General features: G+C 43.8%; 1 protein-coding gene across 3 annotated transcripts in view; it reads right to left on the bottom strand.

The window, feature by feature from the left end:
• Nucleotides 1–702: 702 nt before the first annotated feature.
• Nucleotides 703–17,602, bottom strand: part of LOC141510170 (uncharacterized) — a 30,321-nt gene continuing 13,421 nt past the window's right edge. For all 3 annotated transcript variants that reach the window (XM_074220205.1, XM_074220204.1, XM_074220206.1), the window contains exons 4-5: nucleotides 8,328–8,409; nucleotides 703–7,874 (exon numbers count right to left, since the gene is read on the bottom strand). In XM_074220205.1, the coding sequence (XP_074076306.1) occupies nucleotides 6,959–7,874; nucleotides 8,328–8,409 (998 nt within the window). In that variant the 3' untranslated portion in view covers nucleotides 703–6,958. The remainder of the gene's footprint in view (nucleotides 7,875–8,327; nucleotides 8,410–17,602) is intronic.

The raw sequence follows: 17,602 nt of genomic DNA, 5'->3' as shown, positions 1-17,602 counted from the left end.
CCGGCCTTGGAGTCGGGGAGGACCCGGGTTCGAATCCGATGTCAGGCACTGCATCATGACCTGGCCGTGGCCTTGGGCAAGCCACTTACCCCATTGCCTTGCAAAAAAAAACAAAAAAATAAAATCCACCTGCCCTTCGAGGGGGCCCTCAAATGTCACCGCTGGAGGGTCTCCCGAACTGATGCAGAGAAGTCTAAGGAACGGCCCCCAGGAGAGAGGAGACGCCTCTGGAGGATGCAAGGGTTAGGGTTCTGAGGAGGGGATCTTGGGCATGGTACGCTGTCTTTTGATTTATGTGAAAAATGGATTTTAAGCGAGGCCGAGTTTCACAGTCGTGGGCCCAAGCCATCACAACGCAGGGGAAGAGCCAGAGGGCCCAAGGCTGGATGATCCGCACACTCTGCTGTGCCCTTCGGGGCCACCGGAGCCATGCCTGGGGTGGGCGCCCACCCCTTCCTCAGGTCACCCGTGGGCTCGAGACTCCCTCCCACTCCGCACAAAACCACTCTCCTGCCGTATGGATGGATGCCAGGCGTGCCACAGCTTCCGGGGGATCAGGCGGCACCGAAGGCACAAGGTGCTAGTCTCCCCGGACACCCCCCACCCCTCCCTCCGCTACACAGGGACCCAAGATCAACTCGATAAATGTCCTACTTTTCTTTCAAGCTCCCCCCTTTTTTTAACAGGAAGCAGGGGATCCCCACCCTGTCAAGCCTGAAGGCCAGCTGGCTATACCTATATCATGCAAAGGCCCAGGGCAGACACAGTAGGAGACTTAGAAATGAGTGACTCAGAACTAACCCTTTCTAAGGCATCAAAACACCTCCCTTCTTTTACTCCACCCACTTATCTCCACAGGAAAAAACATGGAATGCTACAATCTAGGCTGTTTCAGCTTTTAGTAACTAATTGATGTGGTTTATAGTTTAGCCTTCAGAGATTTAATTGGGGACTAAAACCAGCCTGGGCATAGTACCTTTAATGGAGGGAACTCAAAAGTTCCTTGAAGAGAAATCAATGAAAGGATGAATTCTGAGAGCACCTCCAAGATGATGTGGACCCTCTATTTGGTACTCAAGAGTTTGACTCCTGCATTAGAGAAACTGAGGCTTCAATAGCCAAGACATTGAGATTGGACTGCAAAGGACAGGGTAGACTAGGCATGCCAAATCTGAAGAAACTACAGAAAATTGTGTGAACCTGGGGAGATTGACTGCCTTCAGACAGAATGCTTTGGACCTGGCTGTGATCAGTCTTCAAAGACCCATTGCTTAGCCCCTGAGCCACAGGACCCCACCTTCATCGAGCTCCCACCTCTCTAGGCAGCTTCTGTTGTCACCCTGTGAAACTGGAGCAGGCTTTCCCAAACTAAAAAGACTCAAACTTGGAACTCACAGAAATGTGCTTCCAAAGAAGAGCTGGGTCACTTCTTCATTGGTGTCTGTGTCTCTCTGCTGACAATCTGGTCACCCACTAAAAACCCTGGTTCTCCTTTTGCATAAATGCTGTTTCCCCAGGGTCTTCCCAATATTGGATGTGGTGCAATAATGACCCTGAACTCAAATCTAGAGATACAACCTCATCTTGATAGGTTGCTCACCTCCTCCTAGATGCCCTCTAGGCATTGTGCCCTCTTGGTCTTCTTTCTATTCAGCTAACCTCTATGTCCTTCACTGGCTCTCTATCCATGACATGCCCACAAATGAATATCCCTTAAGGTTCTAGACTTAATTCCCTGACCAATAAATCTAACCCATAACCTCACTTCCTGATAGGCTCCAGTACTTCATCATCTACAATTCTTGCTTTACACAAATTTGACTTCATCTTAAGAATTCTGAAAAAAATCCACCTTCCCAAAAAACCTGTGTACAGTACTATGCTCTCTCCTTTCCTTTCCCTCAGCTCACTGATCTACCCTTACACATACCCCCCCCCACCAAACAAAAAAAACAAAGAAACAAAAATAACTAAACCCAGTGAAAGAATGGATGAGCAGAAAGACCACTACTACCTGGTTGGCTTGAGACCTCTGGCACAAAGAAGAGACTTTTGCTCTTTTCTGTGTATCCATCAGCATGTTGAGTCCTTTCTATTTTCCTTCTGGTACCAGAGTATGCGTCTATCCTGGTCAGTTCCTCCTGCTGCTCTCACTTCTTTACACACAGACACATTGTCCCAACATTTCTTTAAACCACATGCTAGTCCACGGGTACCTGGTCCCCTTTTTTTCCTCCTTTCCTCCCTCCCCCGCCTGCAAGGTCAAATTCATTTTGTAAAAATCATTTTACATTAGAAGTCTGCAGAAAACTTATGTATTGGCTATTGGATGTCCCATAGGCATCTTCAACTCATTACCTTTTCAAACTTCCCTATTAATTGGTTCAAGGTACTGTTGATCCTCCTTAGGGTTACAACACTATCTGTAACATCATCATTTGCCATGTCTTGTGGTTCCTATTTTCAAAAGCCTCAAATGCACTATTCACCCCTTTGCAATCACACAACCACCACCTTGCTTCAGGCCCTCATCCCTCATTGCAAAGGATGTAGAGTTCACTGCTTTTGTACCATTTACAAGATGTATCTCCCCATCTTGGAATCTCAGTGTCTTCATCAGTAAAATAAGGGATTGAAATGGTCACCTCCAGGTCCGTTCCTGCTCCAACATCCTGTAGCTAAAACATGTAGAAGTATCCTGGGCATCCCTCAAGATGACAGGTCAACCTGTTCACAAGCACTGAGCAACTCCAAAGAACAGGAAGAAAAGCAATAGATGAGTTAATGTTTATATGATGCCTGCTTGGAGCTAGCATGATGCTAAAGGCTTTACAAATATCTCTTTTGAGAGGTAGGTGCCATTACCATTTTCATTTTCCAGATGAGGAAACAGGGGCAAACTGAGGTAAAGAGACTAGCCAGGATCCTAAAACTATTCAGTATCTGAGGCCAGACTTGAACTCAGATCTTCCCAATTTTTGTCCCAGGGATCTATCCACTAGTTTCCAGCTAGTTGGGTGCAGTCCCCTTTGCAAAGAACACATGCAAAAGCTGGGCTAGATGCCCAGGATTAATGTCCCAGAGGTACAGGCCCCTCTGAATTAGGACTGGGTCACTCTCACCTAGCATAGATGACTTGCAATCTACCATTGAAGGGAACATCTGAATCTTTGAGCTCATCAATCCATTGGAAGATCAAAAGCTGCTTTTTGGTAGTTTATGGAGATCTTAGCTCATACACATCTGCATAAAATACTTCCAAAACTTTGACTGAAAAGATGGAGAAAGGAAAATCTGTCCAACTAGATCATTTCAGCGGTTAACTAAAAAAGGAGGAATCCCAGGACAGTGGACCCAGTGAGCACCAACCAGACTGCCTTAAGAGGCAGATGCTTATGGATAGCTCTCATTTGGTCAGGAAGTTGCCACAGGGTGAAGCAGGGTCAATGTCCCGATTTTCAAAAAGGGAAGCTAACTAGAGGCCAAGGAGCTTTAAGCTGGGGGCAAACATTCCAAATTTATTATGAAAGAGATGGGGAATGTAAAGGAAACAGTAACCACAGAAAAACCAAGTCAGGCCCTTAAAAGCTGAGGTCCCAGACCCCTCTGGCTGCCTGGAGATGCCCATAGACCTCTTTATCAAACAATGCTTTTTTTAAGGCATAAAATACACAGGGTGACCAATATATGAACAACACAGAACAGAGACCCCAGATTAAGGAGCCATCTTCTCTAACTTATCACAAGTCCTTTTCTGGCAAGGTCATTAAGTTGTAGTAGGTTAAGAGAAACATTCTGTTGCTTGCCTGGGTCTGATTCTTAAAGTCTTCACATCTCATTTCTATACTGCAGGCATTTCTGGACCAATGTCCCATTCTTCTTGCCCTACCCAATAGAGATTCCACTCCTAAAATCATCCGCTTTGTTGAAGGACTCAAACAGCACAGGCAGTTTCCTGTACCCAAAGTCTGCCTTCCTGAGACAAGACTTGGTATGATTCCTCAGCAGAATTGGGGTTTGACTTATTGTTCTTTTCATTCACACAAGAGATGTCGATGACATTCTAATGAATCAAGTTAAAGCACTGGGTGTCAAGCCCAAGGCGAGACAGTGGAGACTACCCCTACCCTCCCACATCCTAACTGGGGGGAGACAACATACACAAGATGAGTGTTCTGAGCACTCCCAGGCATAGTGACTTGTCAAGTGTGATAAATGATGAGGCATATCAGAAGTGGCTCTCTACAGAAGAATCCACAAAGCAAAGTAGGGTTCAAGAGGTGCCTTGTCCATGATGTCAAGTCCATGACCTACTATAAGCCAGGACAGGTCAGACCCTACAACAGGAGACTAGCAAGAATGAACAGCTAGATAGGACTGAAAGTGTGTAGTCTGGTCTGGCATTGGCTGGAAAGAGCTATGGGAGTTTACAGGACAGCTTACAGGAGAGTATGAATGGCTGGGGTGATGGGTTAATCATTTCCTTTTCTGACAGGTTTATTCAACTAGAGGTAGCTGTTAGCACAGCAGAAGGTGCACTGGACCTGGAGATAACAATTCCTGAGGACAAATCTGGCCACAGACACAAATCTTAGACAAGTCACAACCTCTGTTTGTGTCACTTTTCTCATCTGTAAAATGAGAGCAATGGTAGCATTTGCCTCTCAAGGTTGTCATAAGGATCAAATGAGAGGTTTGTAAAGTCATTTTTAAATGCTGATCAATCTATTCCTAATTATTATTATAGCAGTTATTAAAGGGAGAGACAATGATTCAGTTTCACTAGAGGGCCTCAAAGATTGGGGACCCACCGGTTGCATGTGCTCTGGGATAGTCATGCCAAACTCAAATGCAAACAGGGGCCACTTCCCTACACACAAGAATCCACACAGAAACAGGATCTATGTGGCAGTGTATTCATTTATTTTTATTATTATTATTACTTTTATTTTTTTTGCAAGGTAATGGGGTCAAGTGACTTGCCCAAGGTCACACAGCTAGGTTAATTATTAAGTGAGGCCAGATTTGAACTCAAGTACTCCTGACTCCAGGGTCAGTGCTCTATCCACTGTGCTACCTAGCTGCCCCTGGCAGTGTATTTATTTTACAAAATTCAGGAGTTTCCTGTGCCAGTGGCCCCCATGCCTAAGGGTGGAAGGGGACTGTTGGAAGACTATAGATAGAGCTTCCCTACATCTTAGCAAAACTTTTGAAAAAGTCTTTTAAGCGATTTTTACAGTGAATATGGAAAGATGTGGAGAAGGTAATGGAGATGCAGCCTGACCTGCTTTGGTGGACAATGCAGCCCTACCTCCTCAGCAAGCACAGTACCAGAAAACCCAGAGAGAACACTCAACACCAAGGCTTGACAAATGGTCTGACAGTAGACCTCTATCTCTGTAGGTTTAAGAGAAGAAATAATAGCAAAGGGGAGGCTTGACCATCTGGCTTTGTCATTCCATTGGACTCACAGCTCTTCTATTCATCATCTCCTGGAGAGCAGGGAGGGTCTGCTTGTGTCCTGGGACTTAGCACGGGGTTTTGCATGTTGTTAGTGCTTAATAAATGCCTTTTCTTTCATGCAGTACAACTAGATAAGATTCAGAATTGGTTTAATTTAGTTAAATTCAGAAGTGGCTGAACTTCAAGTGAAGTTATCAATGATTTAATGTCAGCTTGGCTTTATCCTGGGCTATTAGACACCTGGGTTAGAAGACAAAAAGCAAATTCATCATTTTTTCAGACAAGACAAATTAGAGAGGGATCGCTCACATGCTGGAGGACAGTCAGTCTCCCAAAACAATCTAATAAGATGACAATCAATGGGAACAACTGCCAAGACTGACAACTCTGGGTCTGAAAAACTCTTATCACATTGCTTCCCCCCCCCAAGTTTACAGGGTGTGACTTTACCATTAGAGAGCATAGAAGCCTAGCTGATGATGAAGACGGCATGCATCAAAATAATCATCATGATAAGAACAATCATCAGTATTTACGAAGCACTTCAAAGGCATCATCTCACTTTATCATCACAGTCACCCTGGGAGGTCAATGCTCATTTCCCCCAATTTACAGTAAAGGCAAGGAGGCAGGTAGGTGGGTGGGTGATGTGACAACAAAGTGTGGCACAGCTAGAGATGAACTTGGGTCTTCCTGATTCCAGGTCCAGAGCTATCCATGACATCCCTGGAAAGCCAGGACAGAGCTAAGACACGGAGTCCCATCTGCCAGGAACCAGAAGAGGAGGAACATCAAAGAACCTTGGAAAAGCAGGTTAGAGCCATGTGGGAAACTGCTATCAGATTCTAGTAGTAATAGGGAGCCAGTGGAATGCAGCAAATACAGGAGTGCTGTATTCATTATAAAAATCACTTTGGCAGCTGTGTGGAGGATGGACTAGAGGCAGAGAGAACATTGATGAGGCAATGGCAATAATCCAGATGAGAGGGGGATGGGGGCATGAAATGGTTGGTGGTTATGTGAGCAGAAAAAAGGAGAAACACGTGCAAGAAGTTGTGGAATTAGAACAAGACCTGGTCACTCAGTTTGCGAATGATGGATAAAAGCAAGTCAGGATTCAAGTCTGACTCCAAGGACAGTGATGCCTTCAACAGAAATTCAGGGGTTAAGAGCAGTGATCTTAGAGGAAAACAAGGGAAAAATTCTGTTTTGGAAAGGTTGATGGGAGATCCAGTTAAAAATATCCTAAACAGATAGTTGGTAATACAGTGGGGGAGCTCAAGAGACTAAGGACAGGAGTATATATCTGGAATCACCAAGTTGATCATTAACGCCATGGGAGCTGATGAAGTCACTCAGACGGTCAATGCCTATATTTCTAAGGATTCCCTCAAATATAAATTCTCTGATGTCAACTAAAATCTCCATTCTGCCAGAAAGTCCTCCCTCATTTACTACATTCATAAGGGTTTGCTTCAGCATCAGTTCTCCGATGTCAAGTAAGTTGTCCCTTCAGGTAGAAGGCCTTATCACATTGATTGCATTCACAAGGTTTTTCTCCACTATCAATTCTCTGATGTTTAATACAGTCTAACCTACAAGAGATACTTTTCTCACATTCATTACATTCATAAACTTTCTCTCCAGCATCAGCTTTCTGATGATAAATGAGTTCTGCACTCTGGTAGAAGACCTGCCCACAATCATTACATTCCCAAGATTTCTCTCTAGTATGAATTGTCTGATATTCAGTTAGGTATTCTCTCAGGCAGAAGGCCTTCTCACATTCATTACATTCATAGGATTTCTCTCCAGTATGAATTCTTTGTTGTTGAGTACAGTCTGACCTAAGTGGGTAAATGTTCCCACATTTATTACATTCCAAAAGTTTCTCTCCAGTATGGCATCTCTGATGTTGAATAAACTCTCCCACCCAGTGGAAGGTTTTTCCACAAATATTACATTCATAAGGTTTCTGGTCAGCATGTCTTCTCTGATGTTGAATAAGCTCACTCATCCAGAGGAAGGTCTTCCCACATTCGTTACATTTATAAGGCTTCTCTCTGGTATGACTTCTCTGATGTCGAATAAGCTCACTCATCCAGCGGAAAGTCTTCCCACATTCGTTACATTTATAAGGCTTCTCTCTGGTATGACTTCTCTGATGTCGAATAAGCTCACCCATCCAGTAGAAGGTTTTTGCACATTTATTACATTCATAAGGCTTCTCTCCAATATGATTTCTCTGATGTCGAAGAAGCTCTCCCACCCAGAGGAAGGTCTTCCCACACTTATTACATTTATAAGGCTTCTCTCTAATATGATTCCTCTGATGTCGACTAAGTTCTCCCATCCAGTGAAAGGTCTTCCCGCATTTATTACATTCATAAGATTTCTGGCCAATGTGAATCCTGCGAAGGGAAGTAAGGGATGAGGATTTAGGTGTAAATGACTTATCCCATATCTAGCTCATGAGTTTTCTCTTCAGGAGGAATTCTCTGATGCAAAATAGGCATCTTATAAATGTTTGTTGACTAATTTATACTCAATAGAATCTATTATTCAACTGATAGATTTCCCACATTCATTATGCTTAAAAAATTCCTTCTTTCAGTAGATACTACTGCATTTACTTAGGTTTAATTGGAGATGAAAATTCCTATTTTTTCACACTTATGGAGAAGGGATTGGTACAAGCCTGAATAGCCTGATTTATTTTCTATAGTCCTCTCCTTTCACATTATTGGGAATTTTCATTTAGATCATTTTATCATGCTGAAACTGTTTTTCCCAATTGCTCTGATGCCTCTCTTCCATAGCATAAGATTCTCAGACTTTTCAAGCTAAAGACACAGAAATCATACCTTGGGAACCTCTTGAGAAATGTTTCCATGGGAGTACCCAGCTTTGAAGCTGACTCTTTTGTTTCAGTTCTAATCTCTCCATCTGAAAGAAATAAAAAATGTAAATACCTCCTATAGCCTCCAGTATGACAGCTCTGATGTTGAATAAACTCTCCCACAAATAGGCCTGTCCAGTTTGAAAGGGCAGACCAAATAACAATATTACTACCTTTTTTATTTTACAATCATTCATAATTTGTCAAAACCATCATACTGAACTTCATGAGAAAGTTGTGAGGAAGTTAAAAGAGCATCATATTGAGCTTAGTGATTGGCCTAATGTCACCCAATTAATTGGTAGTAAGTAGTTAAGTTAGTCAACATGCATTTATGAAGTTCCTTCTAAGGATGAGGCCTGGTGCTCAGAGCCTCAAAAGGGAGACAACATGCAAATGTCCATGTACAAACACAGATAGGAGAAGCTGAGGAGGCCTCACAGAGGGTCGGCACTGGCCTCAAGGGGGACTGGGATGGGCTTCTTCCAGAAGTAATGGAGAAGTGAGGAGGGAGAGAATTCAAACAGCCAATGAAAAGGAAATGCAGGATCTCAGGAGGCCATGGCCCCTAGACTGCAGTGGGAAGAGCAAGAAACCTAGGAAGGGAGATAGAGAACAAGTCACTGGAGTTGACCTTGTAGGGGGTTGATAGTCCAGCAACAGCTTGAGGAAGAGGTTTGAGGCAGGAAGCCGCCCCTCCCTCCACCCCAAACAGCAAATAGGGCCTGCAGGGCAGAGTCAGAGATACTGCTGTCAGAGAAGTGGCAGGATCTCAGGGTGAAAGAGGGAGGAGTCTGAGGGTCTAGAGGGATGGGAATGCCCTTCACAGGGAATGGGGAGGGGTGAGAGGAAACAACGATATGGCCTGGGTCTCCTGAGTGCAGGGTTGTGTATCTGCACCTGCTGCTTCATCACTTGCCTGTCACTATAGGACTTTGAGGAAAGGCAATGTCTTTTGATGCAGGTGTAAATTAGATTTAAATGGGGTAGAGTTGCATGATGTCATCCACCTCACTCTCTCTTCCAAAGTCAACATGATCCAGCATGACAAGACAAAGTCAAGAAAACTGGGGGTGGCTCTAGATACAGTGGATGATCTTGGCATCTTCAATGTCTAACTGAGCTCTAATAGCTCTAATTGCTCTGCAGCACCTGCTTCAGCTGCCTTCATGGCCACTGAAATGAAGAATTCTCATCTTCCCATTCTACCAGTGGAAGACTTCACATACTTGGGGTAGATACTCCCCACCTGATGATATTGCCAAGTGGAATAATGAAGAGGGAAGTGAGGAGGAGGGTCAGAACAGAGCCATGGGGCACATCCAGAGTTAACATGCATGATCTGGAAAAAAATCAAGAGAAGAAAAGACAAAGACAGGAGGAAGAGCCTGAAAACCCAGAGAAGAGAGTGACCAATACAATAAGGACTGAGAAAAAGTTGTTGGATTTGGACTCTTAAGAAACCATTGGTGAATTTGGAGATAGTGGTTCAGGAGAATGAGGAGGCTTGTAAGGGCTTCAAAAGAGAATAAGAAAAGAAACATCAATAGACAAAAGCTACAGTGAAGGGATTTGGGGAATGGGGAAGACATGGCATATTAGCAGACAGGATGAACAGTAGATATAGGAGACAGTCTACTGGAGGAGGTGGGATAGAAGGGGATCAGTTTTGGAAAGCTGAGTCAGTGGCAAAAGAGTGATGGGAGATGAGGAAGAGGGGAGAGAAGGAATTGGGGAGTTAGGGTTAGCCAATCAAATACTCTAAGTCAGCTCCTCCTGGCCTTTCTGCTGCCCCAACCATGGTATGGCCTCAGAATCTGAGATTCTATGACTCTAGACACTCACCATTCACATTCTGACTCTTTTGCCATTCTCCTTGCTCCCTCTCCTGGCCTCAGAATGGGCCCACGTGTGGATCAAAAGACCTCAGGGGATGTCTTGAAAAGGCTCAGCGTAAAGGACTAGTCTCTAGGCACCACTCCATGTGAGTGGCCCTCGACCTCATGACTTGGGACACCAGGGCTCCCCCTTGAAGATGTTGATGGATCCAACTGTTGAGACAGAGGACCTGGCTGCACCTCCACTATTGTATTCTTTTCCAGTTGTCAACTGAGGCAGGGCTGTTTGGAGAAAGAAGGGCAATTGCCCCATTTCCCACCTGGCTTCCATGAGGCTGAGAATACAAGGTATCTAACATACATGGGCAGCCTGACTCAAGACTGCCCCTTTTATTTTCTCCTGATCTGAGGCGAATGAATATTCTGAGATGGACATGTCCAGGCTTGGAGGCAACTATGGAGAGGCCCAGAGAGCCTCTCAGAGGTCAGATCTGAAAAGAGAGATAGAGAAATAAAGCACTGAATAAGAGCTAATGGGGGAAAGGAGTGCTGGCTAACAAAGTGGCTGTGCAGTAAGGAAATAACCAGGACACTTTCTCATCAAATCAAGTCCAAGGCAGCCACGGGAGGAAAGGAATGGCAGGAATACCAACCCTGGGACCAGCCCAAGTCTAGTCATGAAGTCAAGAAAAAATACTCAAAGACTATCCAGTCCACCCAAGATGGATTGGCTTGTTTGGTGCCCATGTCTGAACCCTTGTGCTGGGATAGGGGATCAAGGAACTAAAGAGAGTGAGAAAAGGAAGCCAAGCCTGGTTAGAGACAGAGAGGAGTCCAGTATCCAAAGACCTGCAGGAGCAGGAGTAGCTTCTTGTAACTGAGGATGACACAACTCTATTCAAAAGGGACAGAAAAAGAGGAAAAATGACCAAGGCCCAGAAGGACTCTGCAAAGGCTGTCAGCATAGTCTGACCCACCAAGGCAGTGAAAACAGAAGGATGATGAAAGAAAGGAAAATACGGATGAGAATGGAAAGAGCTCAGAGACCTAGGACCACCATGGAAATGTCCTTGACTTTCAAGATGCTCCGAGAGAAGACCTTGCAGACAAGACTGTGGTTTTTTCTTGAATTCTTGATGGATGTAGGAATCACACCTGAATCAGCTGAGGGTGGAATTGGGGAGGAGCCCAGCAGCAGAAGATTCAAAACGAGAACAATCAATCCAACAGGATGAAGACAAAGGAAAGCCATCAGCATCCATTACAGTAAGACACAAGGTCACCATCAAAAGAGTCTCAGAGACCATCAGAGCACTAATCAAAGAAAGGCAGTCAGCAGGGTCCTGCCCTCAAGGAGCTCACAGTCTAATAATAGGGGAGATGAGGAAGGCCATGTGAAAGGGGAGGCTCCAGCCATGGCAAGCAGGGATGGGACCAGCAAAAGCCTCCTGGAAAAGAGGGGATCTGAGTCTTGCAGGGAGCCAGGAGGCAACAGGGGCTCCATTCCAGGCCTGAGGGATACTCAGTTTGGCTGGAAGGGTAAGCACAGGAAGGAGAAAGACTGGAAGGTTCAGCTGAGGCTTTAAAATTGAAATCCCAGGAGCAACAAGGAGCCAGTGGAGTTGGCTGAGGAGGAAAGTCACCATTTTGACATCAGACCACCAAACAGAATGGTCTTGAAAGGAGACTCAAGGGCAGGGAGGAGATCACCAGCCTAGACCAACGCTGCTGCTGCCTGCTGCCATGCCTGCTCCAGAGAGATGCATTTCTTCCCATGCTGGGCCCACACCACCAGGTGACTTCTGCGGGGAGTGAGAAGATCCCCTGAATTCCTCCAACTACACTGATCAATGATCAACAAACTGTCCCCATTTCCTTCTCTATCCCAGAGTACCAGAGACTCTCTCCCCAACCCCAACCTCCTCTCTTATCCCCATCCATCACATAATGACCCACAGCTTCTCCCAGGGCTTCCTGAACTCCCTCCCCCTCCTCCCATCTCCCATCTTTCCTGGCCTCCCCTCCCAGCACTGGCTGCTTTATTGGGTTATCAAACTGCACTCATTCCTCAGGCTCTCTCTCTCCTACCATCCCTCAGTGGCCTCTCCACCAAACCAATCATGTCATGCAGGTCCCAAAAGTTCTTTCTTATTGATCCAAAAGATACTCTTCCTTCTTTTTCAATGAGTTCAGTGCCAGCTCACCATCACCTTCTCCCTCCATAGACCAACACCTTCCCTTCCCATGACTCTATTCAGCTCCCGTTGGACACAAGGGCACCATGATCTCAGACCATCTGCACAGTGCCATCCTTTAACCTCAATGAGGCCTCATGTGACAGTTCCTCTTTCTTTCCTTCACATTCCCCATTCATGCTTCATCAAACCCCACTAACTGTATTACTCCCTTATCTGCTTCCTCCCAGAATCAATGAATGACCAATATTACCTGGGCCCTCTCCCGAACTACTCTCTTTCCTATTTGCCACAGTAGTTGTTTTAACTTCTTCTCAAGCCTTCAATGGCTTCTCTGCACTCTAACATCCCCCTTCTCAGCTGAGGTTGCAGGCTCCTATTTTATCAAAAAAAAAAAATCTAGGTTATCCCTCAAGAAGTCCCTCTTGTTCCATCTGGCAATGATGAAGATGGAGGAGAAAGAGGAGAGGAAGGAAAAGAAGGAAGAAGAAAAGATAGAGAAGGGGAGAAGGGGAGAAAGGAAGAGGGAAAGGGGAAAAAAAGGAAAAGAAGAGCACTTTAAGTTGGCCAAGAATTTTACAAATATCCCATTTCATCTTTATTAACCATGGAAAGGGGGCAGTATGCTGATGTTCACTTTGCAGATGAATAAGCTGAGGCATGCAGAGGTTAAGTGACTTGCCCAGGGAAGTAAGCATCTGAGGCTCCTCACCAAAGATGGCACCTCTATGTGAACCCTTGGACCTGTCTCCTCTCCTTTTCTCTAGCACTGCCCCCACTATCATCCTTCCTCTCCCTCTCCCTCACCCCTGACTTCTTCTAATGCCTTCTCACACTCAAGACCCTCCCCAAGACCTTACCACTGCCATGCTCCTAGCTCTCATCTGCTGTCCCTCTTCATCACTCAGTTTGATCACCAAATCTAAGAGCTTCTTCCCAATCTTCCTAGCTACTATCCTCTCCTCACTTGGATCCAGGTCACTGATCTCTCCAAGTACCTTCTCCTACCTGTCCCTTACTTCTCAGGCTCCTTTGCTGGATCTTTATGCACAGTCATGAGGGGAGTGGGATAGCAGGTGGTTAACTTTGGGAATGGAGGAAACCCCACTGATGTCCACTTGTAATTCAATTCTGGAGCTAGTCTCAATTATGGACCTAGCTCATGAGAAAACTTTATTCAAGTATGAAAATCATAAAAATGCCTTATTGCATTATTTGTAACTAACCCTGAGTGGCTGGGAAACTGGACCACCTGCTTGGAGACCCTAATTAAGAACCTCAGCAGAAACTCTGTCAGATTCAAACATTGGTACAAGTTATCTCCCAAGTGCCCATAAGAAACCCATGTGTCTTATCTAAAACTGGTCCCACACTGGTTACTCTGCTGCTGTTTCCATGTTTCTTTGCTTGGGGGGAGCAATCTTCCTGATTTAGGGAATTGCTCCCCCCCTCCCAAATTGGGACATCCAGAATCTTTTCTCTGACTAGAAGTCAGATTACTCTCTTGGTTAATCTTTGAATTAATTGGTCTGAATTGTTTTTTAATATATTCAGAGGTCCATTCCTGATTTGTTGGGCAAATAGCAAAGGTCGTTTAATAAATCAATAGGCTTAGAAGTTTAAACCTTTGTTTTCTCAGTCAGTTCGTCTCTCACCTGCCAGTGTCCACTGAGGCTCCAAGCTCCTTTTGTTGATGTCTCCTAAATCTGACCTTGATCCCTACTCTACCCTGGATGTTCCTCATTGCTGAAGACACTACCGCTATCACCCTTCCAGCCAATGAAGTGTCCGGTTCTCTAGCACATAACTGATCCTCTCCATTCACAAGGCCACCACCAGGGTCACTGTCCCCATCCTCTCAACCTTTTTGGCCTCTTCCCACTCCAGCATATCCAAACAAAGTGATCTTCCTAGGCTGCAGAGCACCACATCCCCACCCCTCAAAGCAGAACAAGATGGTAGAAGAGGAATGGTGGGCCAATTAGGAAGGATACTAGGTTGATTCAATCCAAGGGGCAGAGGAAGGAGGGTTCTGATTGACCCCAGGCTCATGTGAGACAGGACTGATCTGGATTTATGTTCCAGAGCAAGGAGCCATCGCAGATCCAGGAAGGCCTGGCCTGGCTGATTCATCAAGACAGAGAGCTGTAGCTGACTCCTGGACAAACAACAGTCAGGTGACTCCAACCCTGGACTGAGGGATACAGCTGAGTGATCAGGGCAGGGAACTGCAGAGTCTTCCAGTTATCTGACAGAAGCTTATAAAGCTGAGACCAGAAGAGTACTTAGATCCAGATCAGACCCTGAAGAACATGGCATCAGACACAGAGAGAGAACAGGCAAGACTACAAAGAATACAAATGAGCCCCTACACTTCCCCCAGAGTTGCAACAGAAAAGATAAAAAGCATTAGTTGTGCTCAAGACCCAAACTTGGAAGAGAACAACTCCAAAACATCAGAAAATTCAATTCAGATATTAGTACAACTAGAATTCTTGGAATAAATGAAGCAAGGATTCCTGAAAAAAAGAGTTTCAAAAATTCCATTTTATTAAATCAAATGAGAATGTCTTCTGGAAAAAAAGACTGGAAGAGAAATGAGAGACTTCAAGGAAAGAAGTGGAATCCATAAGGGCACAAGGTCTACAAAACCTCACCCAATGAACTGGCTCCTGGAAAAGTCAAGTCAACCGAAAGAGAGATTAAAGGCTCCATGAGAAGTAAATGATTTTAAATAGTTCGGGGGGAACCATCATGATTTCCAGTAGAGTAATAGCAAAAAGAGATCCGCAGTGGGAATTGCACAATGTGGGACAAAGAATTACCATGAATTACGCTGTGGACCAAATGTCATCCCCCAGAAAATGAAAGAAAAGGCAGAGTTACAAGAAGTAGGATGGACAAAGACATGGACACACACACAGAGCACTCACACTCACTCTCTCTCTCTCTCTCTCTCTCTCTCTCTCTCTCTCTCTCTCTCTCTCCTCTCTCTGCAACAACAGAGGACCTCCACTGAACTCCTTCAGGAACTGACAAACCTAACCAAAATAAAGAAGTGGATAAAATAAACAATAAAAAAGCTAAGGACCTGAAGAGAATTTTAGAAAAGTTCTTGATAAATGATCTCTGGCAATTCCTGAATGAGGAAAGAAAGGGGTATCCTTATTCCTAGAACAACTAGGGGTCACCACAGTTCACAGAGCACTGGGCCTGAGGTCTGGAAGACTCATCCCCAGACCCTTACTTGAGGATTGACCCTCAGCAAGTCATTTCAACCTGTTTAGCTTGGTCTCCCCATCCATAAAAGGATCTGGAGATGCAATTTAAAAAATTAGAAAAATAATTTTTAAAAATCAATTAAACAGGAAAATAGAAATTCTGAAAAACCAAGGATAAATCAAACCAAGTGCCTTTTACATAGCAGGAAGGCTGTTTCTGCCACATTGTAGACCAGGTCAGAGGGGACAAAGCCCACCTCCTGACCCAGTTACAAGACTTGAAAACTCACCTTCAGACTATAGATTACTGCAAATTTTTGAGTGAATAAATCATTAGCTAATTTTTTTGAGAAAGATGAAAAGCAAGTTACCAGAAGAAAAAAATGAATAAAAGAGAATACAAATATAATTGCCAGAGACTAGTTTTCCCCATTATATGCCAATAAGACCACCAATACAAAAGAAATTAATGTAATATGCCTAGCTTAAAATAACATGAAACAAGACCCAATCTCAGGAGGAAAAAAAAAACGAATGAGTCATAAATGAGCTCACAAGGTAAAAAACTGGTACCAGATGGATTTACAAGTAAACTCTAGGATCATTCAAAGACTGAATAATGCCAATCAAAAACTGCAAGAAAAACAGAAAAAGAAGGGGTCACCAAATTCCTTCCATGACATAAATGAGGTCTAAATACCTAAATCAGGGAGATTCAAAACAAAGAAAACAATAGACCAATATACCTAATGAATATTGACTCAAAAATTTTTAAATACAATCTTCGCTAATATTTTCTTTATGTCTAGGCTGGCAGAGTGGGATCAGCATTAGAAAAATGATCACATCAATACTAATAACTAAAAAATTATATGATCCGATCAACTGATACAGAAAGTTTTTGGCATGCACAACCCATTCTAATTAAAAAAAAAACCAAACACAACCACAACACTAGAAAACAGGAATAAATGGACCTTTCCCTAAGATCCTAAGTAGTTATCTATCTACAACCAAAAGTCACCATTATTTGTATCAGGAGTAAAAGCCAGGATTCTTTTATCACTACTCTAATTGGCTATAGTGCTAGATACTCGATAAATCAATAGAACAAGGAAAAAAGACCTGAAGGGAATAACATGGATAAAAAAAAGGAAACACTTTTTTCAAATGATATGATGGTTTACTTAGTAAATCCTAGAATCAACAATAAGAGCATCAAGTTTAACAACTTCATCAAAGTTGCAGAATATAAATCTTCCTAAAACATTAGCATTTCTGAATATTACCATCAAAATCCAGCAGTAACAAAAGTAAATTAAAACTTCATTTTAAATAATCATAGATGACACAGTGTATAGAGCACTGACCCTAGCGTGAGGAGGACCTGAGTTCAAATTCAGACATTTGGCACTTATTCACTGTATAATTTTGGGAAAGTCACTGAACCCTGATTGCCTCACATCCAGAGCCATCTCCAGTAGCCCTGATTCATATCCAGCCACTGGACTCAGATGGCTCCAGAGGAGAAAGTGAGGCTGGGGACTTAGTACAGCACCCTCTCACTGCAATCCAATTCACATGCTTGTCATGGCATCACCTCCCTTTTGTCATGATCTTCTTAGAAAACAAATCATCAGCATCGGAAAACCTGTGCATAGTCTTCAATTCAGTCAATACCACTACTGGATCTACATCCCAAAGAGATCACTAAATGGGGGGAAAGACCCACATGAACAAAAATATTTATAGCAGCCCTTTTTATGTAGTAAAGAATTGGAAATAGAAGGGCTGCCCATCAAATGGGGAGTGGTTGAACAAGTTGTGATATATGAATATTATGGAATACTAGTGTTCTGTAAGAAATCATAAGCAGAAGATTTCAGAAAAACCTGTAAAGATTTGTTATGAACTGATACTAAGTAAAGTAAGTAGAACCAGGAGAACATTGAACACAGTTTTTTCCCCATTAGTTCTACTTCTTTG

The sequence above is a fragment of the Macrotis lagotis genome, chromosome 1, assembly GCF_037893015.1.
Source record: "Macrotis lagotis isolate mMagLag1 chromosome 1, bilby.v1.9.chrom.fasta, whole genome shotgun sequence".
NCBI lineage: Eukaryota > Metazoa > Chordata > Mammalia > Peramelemorphia > Peramelidae > Macrotis > Macrotis lagotis.
The sequence above is the reverse complement of the archived record's forward strand: the minus strand, read 5'-3'. Positions and strand labels throughout refer to the sequence as shown.